Raw genomic sequence first — 21,671 nt, forward strand, 5'->3', positions numbered from 1 at the left:
TTCTGGCTCTTTGTCTTTGTTCTTTGGGAGTGTGGCAAAGCCAGTACCCCAACTTTTGGTTACAAGCACCTGCTGTGCCTTTGTAGTATCCGGTGTCCCAAATTACCTGTCTCTACCTCGTATAGCTGCCTGGTTTATACCAGAGAGAAGAATAGGTAGAGAGCGAGAGAACGAGAACGAGCCCAACACATCCACAGCACCCGGCATTCCCACGGCGAACGTGTTCAGTTAGTATTTCTGCCACCCATCGTCCCGTATCAGGGATCCTGGATGCTGATGGCCGGGGGAAACCAACCTGGTCCGCCTTTTGGGTTGATGCCAGGTAGATAGTAATCGAACGAATCCTCGTATCTACTCACGATTACTGCATTTGCCTGATAGGGCCAGTTGGGTACCTACCGGCAGATGCAACCACGGCAGGCCATCCATCAATGCCTACATGTACAGCACTGCAAGTACTGCTGCTTCTCTGGTCCAGTAGCCTATACTAGCACCCCCACCATCAAATACCCCGGCAAACAAGTATCCGGAACCTGCATCGCTACCTAATCCTCCATATTACACCTTTGGTAGGTACCTGAACCCGATTCCCAGCCTGACCTTCAGCAATCGTCATCTTCATCACCCGTCATCCCTGCATGCGTCGAATCATGTTTCCTTGCAGCGCTCCAGCTCGACTCGTGTGGCGCAGCTCCTAATTTTTGGGCGTCTTTGTCTGCTTCTTTGTCCTTCTGTGCTTTGTGTATCTCTCCATCGATGCGTGTTGGGAATCTCTCCGGCCTCTGTGGTGGCTCACGTGCTTCGGCGTCGCCTAGCCACACAACTTGTCTCGCGTTGGGCGGCCTCCGTTGAACAGATTCATCATCTGGCGTGGCTTTGCGGTTAATTCACGGGCTGCCTCTTGAAGCCGAGCTTAGTTCTCAGGCTCTAACTACGATATTCATGCTAACTAAGCGCTCAGCCAGCCATGATGCCTACTAGAGGTAGAGTAGGACATCAACACCGACAAGTTCACATTCATGATGCAATCACAGATACAACCACAGTCTGTTCAACATTTGTATCAAGACAAACTTCATGTTAAAACTTTTCCTTTAATCGAATCTCCATATCTAGTAGGTATCTTAATTCATTCATATCCCATCCATCCTGTGTTCACCGTCCAGTTCAAGAGTCCTTCCCCCGGACTCAATGCAGAAAATAGCAAAAGTGTGCCTTTGGTTGCCGGCAACCGCTGTGAAGAAGAACCAACGTGAACCAAAATCGTTCAACAAAAAGGTACAAGAAAAGAAATCCAAGTGGCGACACACGAGGCAGCAGCCCGCCCAAAGAAAGATGGCTGTGCCAGTGCGAGTACACATCTAAGCAAAGCCGCGTTCTCGCTGGAATCGCTCAGAGACGAAGCGCCGTCGCTGGACATTGCCAGGGTCGCTTCGCTTCTTCACCAGGGTGAGATTGTCGCTCGTTCCGGGTTGGCACGAGGTTCCCGGCGCCACGGGGATGGAGGCAGACCACGCTCCGGAGGCACATCGCTGGAATGACTTTCCATCAGATGCGCAGTTCCACTGGCCCTCGGCAGAGCATGGCGTTCCCGCAGTTGTCGAGCCGCTGGGCGGCTTGGAACCACCATTGGTTGGCTGGGGAGCTGCCGGAGCAGAAGCAGAGGCCGGAGCAGAAGACGAAGCGAAGGCAGGAGCAGAAGCAGAAGCAGAAGTTGCCACTACAGGGGGAGGAGAGGGAGTTTGTTGCGGCCCGGACGAGGTAGCAGCTGGGGGCTGGCTGACACTGGTAACGCTGACGAGAGTTGTTGGCTGGGTTGGTGCCTGAGTTGGCTGTCCTATAGGCGAGGTGATGAAAACGCCGCCCGGAACCGTGGGCATAGGAGCAGAGGTCGGCGCAGGCTGAGAGGCCGGAGGCTGCGAAGAGGGAGACGCGCTACATTTCATCGTGTTAGCATCACTCATGAATCCATTGGGGGGCAGAAGCGTTGTTCGACTTACGGATCGCCTGCTGGAGGGGCAACAGGAGGAGGGGAAGCCGGAGCAGGTCCAGTGCAATCGCTCTGTCCAGGAGGTGCAGTGCCTTGGCTCTTGTTGTCGACAATCGAGCCAGGATTCGGAAACTGAACGTCCTTGCCCTCGAAGGTGCAGACATTGTTGGCGACGTTGGCAACGAAAATGTCAGGGAGGCTGGAAAAGGGGGTAGAGGCCGCGCGCTTCTTGCCAGCGCCAATGGTGACGGCGGCGCAGTTCATGTACATCTCACGGTTACCGATTTTGTTGAACCAGGTCCAGGCGAACATGGCCTCGCCAGAGGGGGCATCGCTGGGCACGGTGAAGCTCCAGTTGGACGTGTCTGGAGGCGGACATGCGCCAATGTACGAGTGGATGACCTTCCAGGTCTGGCCCTTGTCGTAGGAGAGCGACGCCTGACAACTGCCTCCTCCATGGTTGGCAGTGGTGCCGGTAATGGTGAAGCTGTAGGAACCACCAGGAGCCCAAGTGGCCACAGACTTGCCCGCGGGAGTGCCGAGAAGCTTATGATAGCCCTTGCAGGGGAAGTCGGATCCGGATGCATCGAGGGGCGAGGTCATGGAGTAGTCGATGTCGTAGCCAGCGTTTGGGTTGTATTTCGAGCGGAAGGGAGGAGGGCTCTGCAGCTGCATATGGCCGTTGGCAACGGCAGCCAGTCCGAGGACGGCGGCTGCGATTGTCTCGGTGAACTTCATGATGAGCCCGTGTTGGTGTTGAGGTCTTGACTGAGAGCGAGAGCAATTGGGACGTGGGTATATAGGTATGGGTATATAGCAAAGAAGAAAAAAAAAGAGACTTGTGATGCTCTCGAAATTTCTCCTCGATAGCGAATGTTTTGTTGTTTGAAGAAAGAAGAGACGAAAATGTGCGAGTTTTGTGCGTTTTAATCCGATGATCGATGAATGAAGGTTCTGGCAGCTGGCAGCTGTCGACGGCCTGTTGTATATACGACCGGCTGGCGGTGCGCTTCCTCGTGTATGTGCGTATGTATATACTTGGATTCAAGACCAGCTCGAATCAAGAAGAAAAAGATTGAATCAACCACGAAGAGGAGGGCGAGTGAATGGGCTATTTAATAGCGAGTCACAGCAGAACAACGGCCGAGTTAAGGAACGGGATCGAGCCTTTGTGGACCGAATAGCAAGGAGAGAAGAAGAAGAAATGAAAAGAAGAAGAAAAAAAAAAGGGAATGAACAAATACAATACTGAAAACTGTACAAAAAGACCAAAAAAACACCAGCAGTGAGGAGGAGCTGAGCCTCCCTTTATATATCATCGCCAAACCATGATGTGCTTGCTCACCTGAGCCGTGAGTGAGAAACGAAACAGCCGCCCCCTGTTCAATCAGCCGCCTCAACCAGCATCAAGCACACGCGATGCGATACAATATAACCTCCACAGGGGGGTTCACAAGAGCCAATCCAACCTCGCCATTCGTCTGCCGATCGCAGGTGACAATAGCGAGCCTCGACTCTTCACTTGACTTTGACATCCAGCACTTGCGTCAATGCAAAAGGGCCAGTGCCGCGTCCATCCCCCTGCACAAGCGCCTCTAGCACGACTAGCTTGTATCAGAACCGGGAAAAAAAGAAAAAGAAAAAGAACAGAGTGAGGGGGAAAATGGGACATCAGGGGTCAGCTATTGTTCAGTTAGGTATCTACATGTGCAAAGAATGTAACTCTCGCATACTGTAGCCGCGCAGAGTGTACATGGATTGCCCGTCACATCCATCGCCGGGCGGCTAACACGCAGCGTCAAAACCCGCGACGCAACCTTGGAGCAAACCGCCCTCAGCCAACCACGTCGCCGCACAGGCCCCTGTCATGAAACATGTTTTAGAGACAACTAACCGCAACAACCACACACGCAATAAAGCACAAGAAGCAAGAAGAAAAGCAAAAAAGAAAAAAAGAAAAAATCTCACACAGCTCTATTCTTATTCGCATCTCTTCTATTGTTTCCCTTCCCCAATGCTACTGGGCTTTTGATTTACCTCAGCCATGTTTCCCATCTCTCAACGCCCACGCCAACCAATCCTCCATCACTCCGCTCACAAGGCCACTTCCCAAACAGACAAGGCATACAAAAAAGCTGAAATCCAACAAATCAGCAAACCAAACCTGCAAAACCCCCAAACAACACGCAGATCACATTCCTCCTCCACCCCCAATCATCCCTCGGAAACACGGCAAGCTCCCCTCCCCATTTCGCCACTGACACGCGCAAATAACCGCAGCAATTCATTGGCGTCTGTCTGTCTGCCCTGCCCTGCCCATGTTTCCCCATACTACGTATTATCACAAACATCCCGAATAACATGAAACCACAACTCGAAATAAACTACCTACTAAAACCCCCTCGAGCATAGTGCTTAGTCCAATCGTGCTCCCTCCCAAGCGGATCGATCCGCACTAAGTGGTGCCAAGTCACTTAGATTCTCGCCGGACTCATGCCTAGCTGCCACCTAGTTGGCCATTCAATAACTACCTGGCATTGTCTACTCATCGTCCTAGAATAACTCGTCTAACATTTACAGTAAAAGGCGAAATGGGTGTCGCGGATTAACTACATAATATATAAGAAGGATCCACTTTTAGTCGGATTGTGGCTTGACCCCGCACTCGTGAGTCTATAATCGAGGGCTCTTCAATCGCGACGATGATACTGCAATGTGACCAAAACCTGCCATCTTTCACCGCAACGCCAAAGGATGAGGTCCAGTGCTGTCACAGCAGAAGGCTTTATAAGCTCTGAGTGAGTGATCAATCCTTAGATCAAGCACCTCAGAGTTCTAATATGTTTCCAATAGGAGATGTGACATTTGCGGAAGAGAGACTAGTCGCCGCTGTCAGGTCTGCAGCCTGGATTGGTTCTGCAGTCAAGAGTGTCAAGATCAAATGTCATTTTATCATCTCAGCTTGTGTTCGGCCCGCTCGATAACAACAGCTGACAAACTCTGGCATGATGCTGTTGGAGATCGAATTCCTCAAGACTCAGAGACGCGTGAGCATTTTGGGTTCACTCGGTGCCGTGACTGGAGAGATGAGAGTCACCTCCTTGGCCTTTACCAAGGCCTTATACGTGTTCTAGGTATTAGGGCTATCCAGCTTAACGAATGGCGAGAGAGAGATATCCTCGCGAGCAAAATTATAGAGGCATTTTCTGAATTGGCTGAGAATAACCGTGGAGCTTACTTCTCGTGGTTCCTTCGAAACCAGCACATCCTTAATAACTCAACTCCACCTCTTCAACCCACTAGCTGGCAGATTAGTAGTCAGGTGTATGAAGACTGGCGAATACTGGCTGCTGTAATTTTTTGCTTTTTCTGCTTCTTTCCTCTTTGTATTGTGGTTTTCCGTGGTGGCGTAAATTCGAACTTGATATATGGTCTTCTGGATTTTTGTTTATTTTTTTATTGTATGTTTATTATGTGAAACTCAAGTCCTCTCAATTATCTACTTAACCTTTTATTAATAAATGGCTATTTATTGAAGCGTGTGGGATTGGAAATGTTACTTTTGTTCTTTGGAGTTGATATATACAAGATCAATGCCCATTTTCAGAGAAATACTGATCAAGTATCAGTTCGAGCTGCACTACTACAAGAATCCATTTCTAGGCAATGTTAGGTTTAGGTTGAAAGTGTACACAGCTGGTTACGGCGTGCACTGTACTAGCCACACTACGCTACATGATGGTTCGTGCGGAAAGAGTTTCTAAACAAGCAAAAGCCGGACACTTATTTCGGTTTATTCTGTAGTTGAAACATCCATCGCTTCGAACCCGCTTCACGCTGCATTGACATGTTTTATGTGCATATTTTTTTCTTCTTCAACTACTCGCTCAGCTGACCACTTCATGAGATAGTGCCCATATTACCTAACTCTACCTTGGCATTCATCAGATAAAGCTGGCAGCACTCCTCGAGGTCCCTGAATGTATATCCGCTTGAGCCTCAAACCCATCCCTGGTTCCGCCGCGCACAAACTCGATCCATCGCTTACTACTAAACGCAGTGGGCTGACAAACCGGGCAGTTACATGTATCCTCCCATTGCCCTCCATCAATAGCCTGCAAAAACGGCCATCATCAACGATAAAAGGCAGTCCTGTAATATCGAGTTATCATCGTAACTGGTCGTCACTTCATCCCGTCCCGGCTTCTCCCTCTCCTTCTGCGACGTTGCTGCTGTCGCCGTGCTCCAACTTTGCTTCTCATCTTCGCTCGGCGTATGGTGCCATGGTGTGGCACTGCTTCTCCAGAGCCGTGTTCCATCGCTGCATCATGCTGGCCAAGACAGTCGCCAGTCTTTTGCCATCAAAGTCACCCTATGCTTCCCATCTCGCCGTTGAAATCATACTTGTCTTCTCGCTCATGCTCCATCTAAGAGCTCGTCAGCTGGGGCCATAGCCGCCAGCTCGTCTGCGAAATCCATGCCGGAGTCGCCCATGCCTTGGAGCAAAGCTTGCGGGCTCAATAGTTGAAATAATGCCAGCATAAACCAGGTTTCCCAGAGAATCATGTCTCACGGGTCAGGTTATTGACCACGTGGACACAGAAAAAAAAAAAGGTCGTCATCCCAAATGTAGACTTGGCTGCAAACGCTCATGGACCGCCGTATCACAACTGTTCGATGCGCCTCTTTACCTTCCCTCTTTCCTCCCTACCTCCCCCTCCTTTTTTTTTTTGTTAGAATGAGTATTTAAAAGTTTGTTCCTTTGCAAGATAAAAACTACCGCAAAGTAATCCAGAGCTGTGATGGAAAGCCAGAAAATGCCGCGGCGAGCGAATAGCAGCCAAAAACCTGATAGATATGCAACGCTCAGGATGACTCTTCTTTATCTCTTTTGCAAATCTAGTCGTGCATGGCCCAATTTCCTACTTGGCTTCATCCGATCCCTCCACCTCCTGGCTCTTGGGAGAAGTGGAAGATGTACGGTTGGCCTGTGGGCCCGGATGAGGGTGGCTCTGCGGCACCTGATGCTGCTGCTGCTGCTGCTTGTTGTTGTTGTTATAATTACCGCTGCTGCTACTAGGTGGTTGTGGGCTGTAGTGATGCGGCACTTGCTGGGGGTTGGCCGCGAAATGTTGAGGCCCAGGTCCGTTATAAGGTCGCGCATTGGACACTGCAAACGTCAGCCCCGAGGGTTCTCCCCCCATCCAGTAATAAGGGCATCACTGACTTGGCGCACTAGTTTGTGCTGGGCCGTATGCCGGCTGGTTGTATTGAATATTGGGGCTCATTCCGTACATGTTATGCCCTTGTTGAGAGCCCTGATGAACCATCATGGGTGCGGCTGGCCGTCCTGGGCTAGGATATCCATTTGCTCCTGGCACTTGCTGTGGTGGGCCAGTGGGTGGCATGAACTGCGGATGGTGCCCACCGGGATACATCAGGTGAGGGGCCGCCATCATTCCCTGAGGACCCGGAATGAACTGGGGCTGCATCATCATTGGACCTCCCATATGTCCTTGTGTCGGCACGTAGTGCGGGTTGTTAGAGTAGCTTCTAAACTGGCCGAGCTGAGGGTTGCCAGCACCGAGGAAGACCGGTTGACCATATGGAACCTGAGCCCCTGGGTTGACTGGCGGGTACGCCACGGGCAACTGTCCCATGCGCGGCGAGGCGAACGACTGGGCAGAGTTGGAGTGCATCATCCGGTGGTCGTCGTTACCGTAGGGCTGATGAGGCACAGGTCCATGCTGCGGCGTATGCATCTGCATCGGAGGCATGTGCGGAGACTGTCGCGGCATCATGTTATGTGCGCCTTGTTGAAGGTGGAAGGGAAGCTGATGCTGGTGAGCCATGTGAGGCACAACATGAGACGGGTTGGGAGTAGGCACGGAGGGGACCAAGAAAGGCTGTCGCTCAAAGTACTCCTTGTAAGTAAGATGCATAGTAGAGTCCGCCTTTTCCTCATCCTGCAGCTGGCGCCAGGTAGGCAGAGTGTCGTAGGACGGCCGCAGACCATTATTGTCATCCCAGTTACGGCCCTGGGGCGGAGCAATGGTCTTGATGTGCGACAAGATGTAACACTTGTTGACATCGACAGCCTTGGTCTTTCGCCGGATGAGCTGCCCCTGTGGATGATTGACGGCGTTAGCGGCATCAGTGACATGATTGGCAGCAGATCGGGGGCTGGATCCTGCGCTCGGGTGTCCGTTCGGGTTGAAGGACGGGGCGAATGGGCTGGGCCTGAACTCGTTGCTGTTGGGGTTCAGCTTAGCTCCGAGATGGCCACTGTGACGCCGAGCGTAGTCCGTGCCGTTAGAAGGACCAGTAGGCGGCGCACGAATCTCGGGGCCGACAGCATGCTGGTGAGGAGCAGGAGGCTGAGAAAACTTTTGCTGCTCCACGTTACGGATGCGCTGCGCCAGCGTGCCATTTGCATGAGGCTGCTGCGCATGCTGAGGACCCACGCGGCCGTTTCTGTAGCCTTGTGCGTGGTACTGCTGCTGGGTGAACTGTTGACGAGGGCCAGTATGGCGACCAGATCCGCCGTTAGGGGGGGTGGCCTGGGGAGCAGGAGCCCCTCGTGCAGGCCGGGTTTCGACGGCGGGAGGCGCTGTTGTCGAAGCCTCTGCACGCTTGGGCTGGGCCGTCTCCTTGACTGTGGTGGCGTCCTTCTTGACCTGGGCAGCGTCGGTCTTGGCCTTGGCCATCTCCTCTGCGTTCTTCATTGCCTTGGCCTGAATCTCTCTTTGTTTGACTGGATCTTTTGCGATGATGGATACCAGATCAGAGGGGACCGGCGTTGAAAGCTTGAAGCTGGTTGCAAACTTTTTGAGTTCCGTCAACTTGACTTCCTTATCCGCCTTTGCCTTGTTGCTTCTAGCCTTCTCTGCATTGAGGCGTTGTTGGGTAGCGAATGACTTAAACTCCTTCAAAACGTCACGTTCAACAGTCGAAGTTGCGCTGGGGGCATTCGGCGGCAAGTTGCTGAGCGGACGAGAATTAGAAGGGGTGGCCCTGGTGGTAGTTGTTTGCTTCTCTGCCGGTTTGTCCTCTTTTGCTGGGGCAGCGGCAGCGGCAGGAGTCGGGGTAGGGGTCTTGTTTTCCGCCGGCTTGAGATTTGCCGATTGACTTTCCGAGGCCTTTTGGGTTTCGTTCTTGGCTTGGGCTCCGTTCTTGAGGGCATCGGACGTCGCCTTTGATGTGTCAGAGGCTTGAGAAGACTGCTTCTTCGGCGGAGCCTTGATCTGCGATGAGATGATTGCTGGGTCAACGGGAGCTCCCTTGACCGTGGCCTGTCCAGTTGGAGCCCGCTTAGCCGGAGGCGTGTACCGATTCCCTAGTCCAGACGTCAAAGGAGGGAAGTCTTGACGGCGGACACCGCTGTATCTGTTTAATGGTTTAGCATCAAGGTATTCAGGGGAAACAAGTCCGAGGGATGCAACTCACTTGTCTTCCTCGTTATCATCGGCACGGTCCTTGGGGCCAGAGTAGTCCATGACACGTTCCTCGGCTACGTGGGCAGTGATGGCTGCACTGCGCTCAATTTCCCTGGCCTTCTTGTCTGCAGCCGCAATTCTCTCTCGGTACTGCGGGTGGTCCTTGTTGATTGCAGTGGTGTAGATGTTCTCATCGTAGTCGGTCTTAAGGCCAAAGAGCCTCTCGTTTTCAGCAAACTGGTCCCAGCCAGCGGCAGAAGTAGATTTCTCCAAACTTCCATCAATGGCATCGCTCTTGTCAGGGACCCATGGCTGCAGAGTTCTTTGAGCTCCGAAGCGGCCGTTCGAAATCGCGGCATCGGTCCTGAAACCAGATCGATTACCTATGGGGCGTTGTCAGAGATTTAACGGAGAAAACCCCGAATCCCCCCCAGAATGGAGGGGAATAGTGGCTGTGATGACAGCAACTTACCATTCATCTTTCCATCCACCTTGACCGAATTGCCCCCACCCTGCTGGGCATCTCTTCTCTGTGGTTTCGACATTGCTATGAAACTTTGCCGTATGCGCAACTTCCCAAATTGTTTAATGAAACCGCCACAATGTAAACCACTCGTCGAATTGTCAGGAAGCGTTGGCTTGAGCGAGCTCGCACGTCTGTCGGTATCCGGAGCTGGGGGAAACCCGAGTTACTGGGATCGTCTCTAGCTATGGTCCAACCTGGCGGAAAAAGACATGTGTTAGCACACCGACACGTGCGTATTTGATGGACAAATCGCTGCCACAGCGCATGGGGATTGACAAGATGGGATTGCGAGAAAAGCCAAAACAGTGCAGTGTAGCCAATGCACCCAATGCGGCCAATGCAGCAAGACAAGAAAGCCCTCCTACCACACGGAAGCAGCTAGGAACTGCTGAGGGGTTCTGGAAACGAAGCGGTGTCCAAGGAGGGAGAAGTTGAGAGGTAGAATCAGGCCAGACGAACCTCGTGATGGTGACGGAAAGGGCTTGTGTCACTCGAACAGGCCACCAAACCGGGCAAGTCGGGGCACTATTGGGGAGGAGGAGATTAAGTAGGTTGGAGGACAAGAGAGAAGAGGGAAAGAGAGAGGTGTCGAAGGAGGTTGTTTGTGGCCAGCGCTCGCTCCTGAGACGCACAAAAGAAGTATTAGCGTATCGTCTGTGGAGGCGCTCGCAGAGCAGAGACCACGATTGTCGATGAAATGATAGGCCGAGGCGCAAAGACAACGGTCCGTTCAACAAGTGGCGGACTGGCCAGGGGGGAGGAGGGGATGCAGAGGGACAAGATGCAGAAGCAGAAGCAGAGGCGAAGCAGAGACGGACAAACAACAGATGGCAGTAAACAAAGACGAGGTATCGCGAGAAGCAGCGTCCAAAGGTTAAAAAAAGGGTTCCGAGGCGGCGCTGCTTCGGTGGGGAAAGGCGCAAGAGAAAAAGAGGCCAAGGAGGCTTACCTGGGCTTTGGAGAAGGGGACGGGGTCAAAGGCAAACCAAAGGGCTAAGTACAGGTAGAAAGAAGAACAAGAACCAAAGGAGAGGGTCGAATGTCGGCCGTGTCGTCCAGCTCGCCGCTGCTACGATTGCCTCGCAATGGGCAGAGGGGGCATGGAAGAAGAAAAAGAGAGTGTGAGAGAGAAGTGAAAGGGAGGACGAGGCGTCTATCTGGCGAGGCTTTGTCTTGATGGAGCGCTACCGCCACTTCTTTGATGCCGCGACCCTTGTCTTGTTCACGCTTGCCCCGGGGCTAGAACATTGGGGCAGAGGTACACCCAAGGTACCGGAATTTTGCAGTGCTGAGGTTTCCAGGGAGAGCGGCCACTGATGGGTGGCCTGGTTGGGCACTGCTTGGCAAGTGGCAGGCAGGTGGCAGGCACTAGGCCGGCACGACAGCGACTTGGACAGTACCTGGACACATGGCCTTTGTCGCCGTCGTTTCGGGTATCCAGCAGGTACAGCACTCGCCATGCGTGCCTTAAAGTACGGAGCACAGCGGATATCATCAGGTACATGGACGATACAACCAAGCCTCCGGCCGTGACATGTTGGGTGACTTGTCCTGCTGCTGTACTGTACGGGTTCCTGGCTGCGCATACATGCTGGCTGCGTGTTCGTCCAGCGTTGGCCTCGTGCCGCCTGCGGGCTGCTGCTGCTGCTGATGCTGCTGATGCTGCTGCACTCCAGTCACTGCGCTGCGCTGCACGGCGCTGTTGTCACTTGCGCTTTGGGCTCTGCAGCGCGCCCTGCATCCCTCCAGAGGTACCGGTACGCGGCAGGGGGGGAGACGTCCCGCCACCTTAGCGGTCCTGGGGGCCTGTTCCGAGACCTGCGGGAGCGGCGTCGAAGCCTCCAGCACGCTGGGCTCAGGTACATGTACATAGTTTCGTATCTGGCGCAGGGCTCCGCAGCAGAAGCTGTCGAGCGTTTATGGCCGAAACATGGGATTGACATGGGCGCGTGAGCACGCTGGCGGGACAGGACGAATTCACCACGATGCTGCTAATGCTCGCTAGGGACATCCCGAGAGAACCCATCGAACCCATCGAACCCATCGAACCCATCAGTCTAGCACTCGAGCTGCTTCTGACAGCATCGTGACAAAAAAGAAAATTGCGTGGCAGCCGGGCTCTTCATTGGGCACAGCACCTGCGGAGCTGGTATTGCTCGCATTAGCAGAAACTCTCTTTAGCCTGGGGGGGCTGAGGAGAGAAAAATCCAAAATTGACTGGCAGAGAGCATTTTCCCGGCTCTGGGGGGGCTGTGTACGGTTGTGTTATGGAACCTGGGGGAAAAGGTACTTTGGGATGGCATGATAATCCGTGATGGAGGTGGCACCGCATAAGGCGCTGCAGGAGTGCAAACAGAGCATGGAGATAAGCCGTGATGGGAGAAGACGGAGCAGATGGATTCGCTTGTGTTACAGAATCCGGACGGGCTGAATCTATAAAAAGCGCAGGAATGCCGTATCTACTACCTAGCAGGTACAGACTGAAGACGCCAAAGTGACGGGAATTATCTCTGATGTGGTTCTGATCAATGCTTGACTTGACATCAATTGGATAAGATCCATCTCAACTTTTAATCCTACGCCTGCCGTCCTAATCCAGCTTAGCGGCGGTCCGTTACATGGACTGTAGCAAATCGCATTGCCGAGCTTCAGATACAGGACAGCGAAGCCAAGCATTTGACCGTCCCCAGACTCCTGACTCAATCTATATCACAAGCCAAATCATGATAAAGTAAAAAAAAATAATATGATCATCACAATTGAGCAGAAAATAAATTGGCGCCTCTCCCACTGGCTTTGTCTCGGCGCTTCAGCATCTCCGTCCCTGTAAATCTGTGATCTGTGATCTGTACCAACAAAAAGACCCCTCCACCCCAACGAACTGGGGGTCTCCTCCACCTAAATTCAACCACCAAAATCTCCAGCATCGCCAACATTTCCCGTCTTCCCTTTCCCACCTCTCCCTCCACAAAACTCCCCTCTACGCAACCAATTCGCGCGCCAACACACCCAGAAGCCTTTCCAGCCATGGCTCCCTCCAAAAAGGCAGCGGCTCCAAAGCCTGCCTCTTCCCCGATCAAAACCGCCTACCTCATCCTCTACAATGTCATCTCTGCCTTTTTTTGGGGCGTCGTCCTCGAAAAGACAGTATTCAGGCTCCTCAATGGCGGCGGTCCCGTAGCTCTCTTCTACGACGTGTTTGAGCAGACAAAATGGACCCAAACCGCCGCGGCCATGGAAATCCTGCACTCCCTCTTCGGTAAGCACAAATAACAACACAATCCTCCCATTCCTCATCTCCCAATTCCTCCTAACGCGAAGAAAACAAACCTCCAGGAGTCGTTCGAGCCCCCCTCTTCACAACCGTCATGCAGGTCGCCTCCCGCTTCTTGCTCGTCTGGGGCGTCCTCTTCATCTACCCCGACCTCGCCAAGGAAACGCCCACCTACAGCTCCATGCTCATCGCTTGGTCCGTCACCGAAGTCATCCGCTACTCGTACTTCGCCCTTAGCCTCTCCGGCTTTACGCCCCGCATCCTCACCTGGCTGCGATACAACACCTTCTTCGTGCTGTACCCCATTGGCATTTTGAGCGAGTGCTCAATCATCTATCTTGCTGCCGTGGGACCTGCTGCGCACGAGACCGAGTACCCGTGGACGCAGCTGCCGTACATTCTGTATGGCATTTTGGTAATCTATGTTCCAGGTTAGTAACCAGCTCTTCCGTTGCCCGTAAGGGTAAACTATCGCAGAGTCGGAGTTCTAACAAAAGTTCTGCAGGTGCTTACATCCTGTACACCCACATGATGGCCCAGAGACGAAAGGTCATGCGTAGCTTGAAGACCAAGAACGAAAAGGCGACTCAATAAACGCTATAAACAAAGAGTAATAATACAAAGGAGCAAAAATCACATCTGTGCAAGACAAAGCCATGTTTGCATACTAGATTTGGCAGGAGTTTTTGCGATTGGGATAATAGATGGCAGAAAGTAACAATGGAAGAAAAAAACCAAATACGGTGTGTGTATAGTAGTAATGCTAATCGTAAAATATACAAGCAAACCGTCTTCATTTCCCCTAATGAACTCCCTGTATCGGTATTTCCTACTTCATAGCGCTTCTAGTAACACGCCTTCACCTCAGCTTTTGGAGCTGCCGAGATTGCTGAGACTGTTGCGACTGCTGAGATCTAGACCGCGGCTCATGACTTCCATCAGACCAATCCCTACGCACCCAAGAGCCAATCAAGCCTGTCGAGTCTTGCAATAGCTTCCCGTATGCTGGGTTCTTCTTGGCTTCAAACATGCCTATCGGACATAATTAGCATCCTACAAAGGTCAAGCTCTACAGTGGGGAAGAGAGGTATCATACTGATATGCGCCGTTGTCTCGTCTGCCACAGCATCATTCACAGCCTCTATCCACAGCCCAGACGGCTGCTTGTTCGGCAAAACGCAAAACGTCCTGTCCTTGCCCAGCACAGTGCCGACCATGCTGACCGATTTGTTCTCTGCCCCCTTGCCCAGTCGGGTGTACAGATTGGCGAATCCCACGTTCAGCTCCGAGCTCAGCTTCACCATGTACGCTACTCGCTGCTTGAGAGCCTCAGGTCGAGCAAGGCAGCCCACAAACTCGAGGTGAGAAGACACCCACGACCATCCAGTCGAGATATGCTCGCGGTTCATCCACGCCGCTGCGCCGCCCGCCGCCACGGCTGAGGCAGCAGCTCCATACATAGCAATCTTTCCCCAGCCCCAGCCGCCGCCATCGTCAATCTTGGCGGGTGTCGCCTTGGTAAGCGCAGAAGCAGCCGAGGCAGCGGCAGCAGTATCCTCACCGCCGCCTCCCGCCATCTTCCACAGCGAGCCCAGCTGCGAAAAAGCCGACTGCGCCGTCTGGTAATGGCCCTCGGCACCGTAAGCAACCACACCGGGCGCAATGCCTAGGTATGGGGTATCAAAGGCCAACACGCCCTGGATGCGAGGAAACATGAGGTGGTTGAACGTCGGACCGCCCCCCGACTTGTCAATGCCGTCTTCCGTATAGATGGGCCTCTCGGCGGCCAGTCCCATGACCGTCTCTGCAGCGACGATGCCGCCCATCGAGTGCCCAATTAAGATGGTCCGGACGGATGGTTCGACCGTTGGCGAGGCAGTGCCCATGGCTACTTCATAGTCGATGATTTTGTCCTGCAGCCTGTTTTCCACCGGTTGTGTCAGCCCAAAGACCATCCCCATCTTCTCTATAGCTATAATTCTTCTTCAATGGCAGCCAAGGCCGGAATACCAGACTCACCAGCTGCGGAACCTGCTCACAGCCTCCCCCAAGTCGCCCCTCGTCTCGTACTTTGGATACACCAGCACCTTGATGGTAATGCCAGGCAGCTCCCGCGTCACCGCAGCGCGAAGGTCTTCGACAAACGAGTAGTTGTCTCCAAACGTAGATTCACCTCCCTGTAGCAAGCAGCAGCAGACACAATTCGATTAGCCAAAATCCAATCCCGCTGTAGCAGTTGAAACCCATTTCGCAACGTCGTTGGCCCTCGTCACCACTGCCCAACGCCCATCGTCCTGAGCACAGATTTCCCCCACCACGCACGACCCTGTACAGGCGGTGGGGGAAGGGGGAGTGGTTAAAGCATAAAAAAAAAAAAAACCACCGTACCTTGAATCCATGGATAAAGCATAAAATGAGCGTCTTCCTCATCTTGCCGTCATCCGCAGTGACACACTGGGCTATAACTTGTTCCCACGACGGCCGCCGCCAGCAACTCGATGGGAGAAAATCGGGGCTTCAGATCGGGGCAGCTTCAGCCGTTAAAAAGTCCCATGTCGCGTCACTGGGCATCGAGGAAATGCAGGGTGCCCGCCTTGGGCTGGCGGGATGGGGTATAAATGGATGCTCAAGAGGTGGCGAAGCTGCGGTAGATGGCGTTTGCTGACGGCATTTGGGCGCTGGGCAAGTACCTGTGTACAGCACAGTACAGCGCTTTTTTTAGGTACCTGTACTAGCTCAGCCCAGGGTACCAGACTTGTAAAGCTCAGCACCTTTTAGTGATGCATACACGGCCACTTACACGTGAATACTCCATACACATAAATTCAAGCTGCTCATCATCATCACCATCACCGTCACCGGACTGTGCCATGTAGACATGCTGCTTCGCGTCTGTATCAACGTCTATTAAGAATACATTTTACTACTTTATCTAGACATGCACAGGCAGGGAGACAACCATCCCAAAAAGACACGACGGGCTGCCAGATATACTGGATAGTCGCCATGCTCCCTAGACTCGTCTCCTCTTCCAATCCTTCCCTTCCCCATAGAAAAAAGTATTAAGAAAAAAAGGGGGGGTGTCCTCTGGTCATCCAAATATGCCGCCCAGATGCTTCAGCCATCTGTTCTCCCCATTTCAACTTCGTCTTGTACATTGCTGGTATTTTTGGCCTGCCTGGACCTGTCCTCGCCTTTCCCTGAGTCGCACACGATAAAACGCCGATCCTCCCAACGCCGCAGAATACATGATGAAACAAGCCGCTTGCGGGGCATTCGTCGGGAGGTAGTTTCCTCCTCCTGGTGCCATCAATTTTTCTAATTATACTCCCGCTGGCAACCGCATAAATCCCCCCATTTCGTCGTGAGTGGGCAACCCCCTGCTCTCGGTCATAAAAGAGGATGAGGGTGTGCATCGTCAATCTTGTAGTCATTCTCTCAGTCTTCGTCGCTTTGGGCGGCAGAACGAGCGCCATTAGCTTCCCTTGCAGCACTGGAAATGATTTTGATACGAGTTCCGCTCGGCTGCGGAGTGCTTCCGTTGCCAGAAGGCGCTGCTGATCCTGCCTTGCCACCCTCTTCCAGCTCAAGAAGCTCTGGGTGTGCGTCCAACTCCTCTTGGTATTTCTGGGTGAAGAATTCCTATTTCATATAATTAGCTTCCGATATGCCAAGCAGTTTCCGCTGTTTTCTTTGTACTTACATCCATTGTCTTAGCATCCTGGTACAGGATGCTACCATCTTCGTTATATGTTTGGCAGTTGCGTATCAACAAGTCAAAGTCCTTGCGAAGATCGCTTAGGCAGTTGTACTCTTCCTTCTTGATACGCGTCTGGATGTGATTCATGCAGATGGGGTTCTGAATAATCACATAGTAATCGGCATACTCGCGCTTCGGGGGCAGCTTGACAAATGGCCCAATAATGAGGCGCTTCCCAGCATCGGACTCGTCATCCTCTGCCGGTGGCTCAATGTCGTCCACTTCCAAGTTCATGAGACTGTCGTACAGTGCCCGCAAACTCTTCTGTAGTACCTCTCGTTGCTGAGCCGGCATCCGAGAGTCGCTGTGGGCGGCAGACTTGCTAGGCCGACCCTGAGGGCCGCGTCGCTTCTTCGCAGGGGGCTCGTCATCCCCTTCTTCTGCCTTCCGCTTGTCGGTCTTGCTGCCAGGCTTGCGGCCTCTCTTCTTGGGCGTCTCGACTTCCTCCGTGCTGGCTCTACTGGCCGAGGGTGAATTGTCAATTGAATTCGTCAGTGCTACCTTCTTGAGCCTGTTGGCCTCTCTCTTGTCCTTGCGAGCCTGTTTGCGTGCCGCGGCCGCCTCTGGAGAATCCTCGTCATCATCCACAGCCATTAACCATTGCTCTTCTGTTAGGCCATCGTCATATTTCACCTTGGTACGCTCACGAGCGCCACGACCAAGGATAACCTCTTCAGCGTCATCCGAGATGGGGTTGCCTTCGTTGAGGTAGATGTCAGGCAACTCATCCTCGCCCATGAGTCGAGACTTTCCTCTTGGACCGCCGTATACAGGATCCTTCTGCCTGTCATCGTCCAGCTTTTGGAAAACGGTAAGCTCATCATCGTTACGAGCGAGCAACATGTTGAGCTCCTCGTCTTCCATCTCCTCTTGCTCACCGGACTCGGCCATGTCAGCAGTTTCCAGCAAAGTTCGAAGCATAGCGTCTCGATCAGTCTCTGAAGATTTGTTGTCAAAACGACCTGCCTGGATGACTTTGCCATCCATGTCCAGCTTGAACCTGGCGCGCTCCAAAATTTTTTCTTCGACCGAGTTGGAACTGATGAGACGCAAAATTCGCACTTCATTCTTCTGGCCAATACGATGAGCACGATCCTGGGCTTGCAAATCCTGGTGGGGATTCCAATCAGAGTCGTAGATGATGACAGTATCAGCCGTTTGCAGGTTAAGACCCAAACCACCAGCACGAGTAGACAGCAAAAACAAAAAGTATTCCGAGCCAGGGGCGTTAAAGTCTCGGAGGAGGTCAGATCGCTCATCGGACTTGGTTGTACCATCCAAACGCAGATATTTGTAGCTTCGGTAACGAAGATAGTCTTCCATGATATCCATGATTGCCGTCATCTGGAAGAACATCAACACACGATGACCGGTAGCCTTGTACTTTGGTAGAATTCGATCTAGCAGTTCAAATTTACCCGCGGTTCTCCAGAGAAGGTCGTTGCTGATGTTGAGGGGATTCATGACATTCTCGACAACATCAAACACAAATGGATGGTTGCAAAGCTTTCGCAGTTGCATAATCATGTTGCTCAGACCGCGAGCACCAGTCTTGCCGCCCTTGCCATCGCTGACAACCAATTTGTTGTGTGTAACCATCTGCTTGTAGAGCTTGGACTGCAGCGCCGAGAACTTGCACTTGATGACCTTTTCGGTCTTGTCGGGCAAATCTTTCTCGACATCCTTCTTCAGACGACGGAGCAAGAAGGGTCTCAGGACCTTGTGCAGACGTCGAATGACGAGAATCTGCTCTTCTTCAGTGAGCTCCATCTTGTCCTGACCACCAGTGTTGGCAAAGGGCGTGTTGAACCACTCATCAAACGTCTTGACAGACTTGAATATGTTTGGCAAGACGAAGTTGAGCATGGCCCACAGCTCAGAGAGGTTGTTCTGAAGAGGAGTACCTGTAAGAATCAGACGGAAGCGCGTGGTGTAGTATTGCTGAATGGTGGCGCTGAGCTTGGATTGCGTGTTCTTCATACGATGACCTTCGTCGATAATCATGTGGAACCACTTGATCTTGCTGAGAATTGGCCGATCCTTGATAATGTACTCGTAGGTAGTCAAGAGGACCTGGAACCGGCCCTGGCGAATCTTCTCCTGCTGCAGCTTACGGGTATTGGGAGGGCCCTTGTACACGACGCGAGCTACGGACGGGGCCCACTTTTCGAATTCGAGGTTCCAGTTGGTAAGGGTACTCAATGGAACAATCACCAAGTAGGGTCCGCTCTGCTGCTTCTGCTCAATCAGGTAGGTGATCAGACTAATGGTCTGGATCGTCTTTCCGAGACCCATTTCGTCTGCAAGGATACCATTGAGGTTGTTATTATATAGGGATATCATCCACTGCAAGCCCTTGATCTGGTACTCCTTCAGTGTACCTCCAACCAGGATACTCGCCTGCTGGGTAACCTCTTCGCGGATGCGATGCGCAACAGCGTAGTAGTCAATCTTCTTACCGCTGTCTTCCTCGTCAATTTCGCTCTCTTCATCAACAAAGGTACCAGCATCGGTGCCATAGGTCTCGGCGGCTTGGCGCTGTTGGGCCTTAACCGACGACGCAAGCTGGTGCAAGAAGCCATCAGTCTGCTTGAGCAGATGCGTGATACGTGTATCCTTGGCCTGGTCGAGCAGCTTGAGATAGGCCTCTTCGTCGTTAGCCTTGAGGGCCTGCAGACGCTGCTTAGCTGTCCTCTCAATGCGTTTCTGCTCTTCTTTCTCGATGTTGAAATGGTGCGAGTACATAAGCCTGCTAAGCTTGTGCGACTTGTTCTTCTGAGCGGCCGCAGTCTCGGTGATCTCAGCGCGATGGTTGTAAATAGCCCGAAGGAAGTCGTTGTGCTTCTTCTTTTCGCGGTTCTCGCGGGCATCACGTTGCTGCTTCTCGAGCTTCTCTGTGATGCGAGCCTCACGGACATTCTGCTTCTTCATACGACGGTAGTTCGTCCGGTTGGTCGTCATTGCCAGGTTGTCGTAATGCATCATTTGGCGAGCAATTTTCTCGCGAAGAGTCCGTTGCTTGGCGTACAAGGCCAAGCTCTTCATTTCGATGACGGCCTTTACCTTGACGGAATCATCAACCTCGACATTCTCCTTAGTAGTATCCCAGTGGGCAATGTTCGCAGGCAGGTTCTTCAGCTCTGAGTATCGCTGGCTCATGCGATTGAAGACAACAACTTCTCTCTCATACCGCAGGTGGTCGAAATCAATACCTGTTGGGAACACGCCTGGAATGAACCATCGGTTCTTTCGCTGGGCATGATCGAAATACTTGATGGAGGATCGAATCATGCTAGTGCCGTATGGTGATTTCACAGTCTTGTAGGTGTGGGGTTTGGGAAGAGACAGCGACTCGTCTTGAGCAGCAGGCTCAACCCCGTTTGGCGTAGACTTTGAAGCATCCGAGCCAGGCTGGGGAGTCTTTGCCGGGGCAGGAGTTTGCACTGAGGACGTGGTGCCAGCTTGGCGCTGTTGACGCTGCTGGAAAATGGCCTGTTGGAGCTGCAGAGAGATACCGGCATTCTTGCCGAGAAGCTTGAATGCATGGATCTGTTGCCTAAGCAAGCCCAGCTGCTTTTGGGTGAAGTGGCTCGATGATGAACCGGAGCTTGACGGCGGGGCAATGCTCGGGGCAGCGGTAGTAGGTGCATTCAAATTAGGCGCCGCAGTCGTTGCTCCAACTGCGTTTGGCGCGGCCTGGGTTGTCTGGGGCACGTTCTGCTGCGGGCGACCAGGTTGGACACCGTTGAGAGTGCCATTGGCGGCATTGGCAGCGGCACTCTGGGCGTTTTGGGCATTCTGCTGCATCTGCTGCTGAGCCTGGATGTACTGTTGCTGATTTCGTCGCATGTTGTGTTGCTGCTGAAAGTTGAGTAGGAACTGTGAGGCTTTTATATACTCGGGGTCGTTTGGCGGGATGCCCTGTTCCTTCATTTGCTTGAGTTTCTATCCGGGAAGAGGTCAGCTTTGCGTCATGGAAGAACACATGGCAACCAACGCGAGATAAAACGGGTATGGGAGGGTAAAAAAACAATAACACGCGTGTAGCTGCATACCCGGAAGACCTCTTCGGCCTGTTGCTTAGTCGCCCCGGCGGGCATTGGCGCGCCCGGGAGCTGGACAGCGGGCGGAATCTGTACTGATGCCATGGTGGTGTGTGGTGATGGAGTTGGGCCAAGAGCCGTTTAACCTGTCGACACCCCAATACGTATCTCGATGGAAATCCACCTATAAACAGTGCATAGCGAGGAGCGAGTGTGTGAAAGTCGTGCCCGGCGTGTGCGAGGCTGGCGTGGGTGCTGTGATTGCTGTTGCGATTCGGTGCTAGGCGTCGAAGCAGAATCAAGAGAGCCGAGGAAAAAGTTGCAGGTGGCGCGTCAAAACCGGCCAAGGGCACGAAAGAAAAGAAAAGAAAAAAGGCAATGCGCGGCGAGTGGTGTCGTCGGGACAAAGTCACCGGTTGGTGAGACTGCGAGCTGGGCTAAGGAGGAGGTGGAAGCGAGCCAAACGTCAAGATCCGGGCCGTGGACGTTGCGGCAACGACAGCCTTGCGACGCTCTTAGACGCGGACGTGGGGGATCTCGAGGCCAGAGGTCAACCCCAAGGGGCCTCCGAAGCTGATGGGAAGAGAAAAAAAAATCCTGCCCAGGGGGAGGAGCGGCGCGTCGGATCGGGTACCGCAGGCG

The 21,671-nt window shown here is 52.9% G+C and overlaps 6 protein-coding genes across 6 annotated transcripts; 1 reads left to right on the forward strand and 5 right to left on the reverse strand.

The window, feature by feature from the left end:
- Positions 1-1,430: 1,430 nt before the first annotated feature.
- On the reverse strand, positions 1,431-2,686 carry TRIVIDRAFT_135791 (uncharacterized protein; the record flags this gene model as incomplete). The annotated part of the gene is made up of 3 exons (XM_014095491.1): positions 1,431-1,637; positions 1,725-1,959; positions 2,001-2,686. Coding segments are annotated over 3 exons (1,128 nt in total), but the record flags the coding sequence as incomplete, so codon positions are not given.
- Positions 2,687-5,829: 3,143 nt separating this feature from the next.
- TRIVIDRAFT_217066 (uncharacterized protein) lies at positions 5,830-7,407 on the reverse strand (the record flags this gene model as incomplete). Its single annotated transcript, XM_014095492.1, has 1 exon — positions 5,830-7,407. The coding sequence occupies one exon, from the start codon at positions 7,192-7,194 to the stop codon at positions 6,913-6,915; it is 282 nt and encodes a 93-aa protein (XP_013950967.1).
- On the reverse strand, positions 7,231-9,786 carry TRIVIDRAFT_123489 (uncharacterized protein; the record flags this gene model as incomplete). The annotated part of the gene is made up of 4 exons (XM_014095493.1): positions 7,231-7,505; positions 7,575-7,776; positions 7,852-9,376; positions 9,437-9,786. Coding segments are annotated over 4 exons (2,352 nt in total), but the record flags the coding sequence as incomplete, so codon positions are not given.
- Positions 9,787-12,979: 3,193 nt separating this feature from the next.
- TRIVIDRAFT_65480 (uncharacterized protein) lies at positions 12,980-13,820 on the forward strand (the record flags this gene model as incomplete). The annotated part of the gene is made up of 3 exons (XM_014095494.1): positions 12,980-13,211; positions 13,289-13,657; positions 13,732-13,820. The coding sequence occupies 3 exons, from the start codon at positions 12,980-12,982 to the stop codon at positions 13,818-13,820; spliced, it is 690 nt and encodes a 229-aa protein (XP_013950969.1).
- Positions 13,821-13,948: 128 nt separating this feature from the next.
- On the reverse strand, positions 13,949-15,662 carry TRIVIDRAFT_75132 (uncharacterized protein; the record flags this gene model as incomplete). Its single annotated transcript, XM_014095495.1, has 4 exons — positions 13,949-14,258; positions 14,323-15,146; positions 15,246-15,403; positions 15,615-15,662. 4 exons carry the CDS (start codon positions 15,654-15,656, stop codon positions 14,086-14,088), a joined length of 1,197 nt encoding a protein of 398 aa, XP_013950970.1.
- A 713-nt stretch (positions 15,663-16,375) lies between these two features.
- Positions 16,376-21,134, reverse strand: TRIVIDRAFT_214554 (uncharacterized protein; the record flags this gene model as incomplete). The annotated part of the gene is made up of 3 exons (XM_014095496.1): positions 16,376-16,868; positions 16,930-20,931; positions 21,042-21,134. The coding sequence occupies 3 exons, from the start codon at positions 21,132-21,134 to the stop codon at positions 16,665-16,667; spliced, it is 4,299 nt and encodes a 1,432-aa protein (XP_013950971.1).
- Between the last annotated feature and the right edge of the window lie 537 nt (positions 21,135-21,671).

The sequence above is a fragment of the Trichoderma virens genome (assembly GCF_000170995.1).
Source record: "Trichoderma virens Gv29-8 chromosome Unknown TRIVIscaffold_90, whole genome shotgun sequence".
NCBI lineage: Eukaryota > Fungi > Ascomycota > Sordariomycetes > Hypocreales > Hypocreaceae > Trichoderma > Trichoderma virens.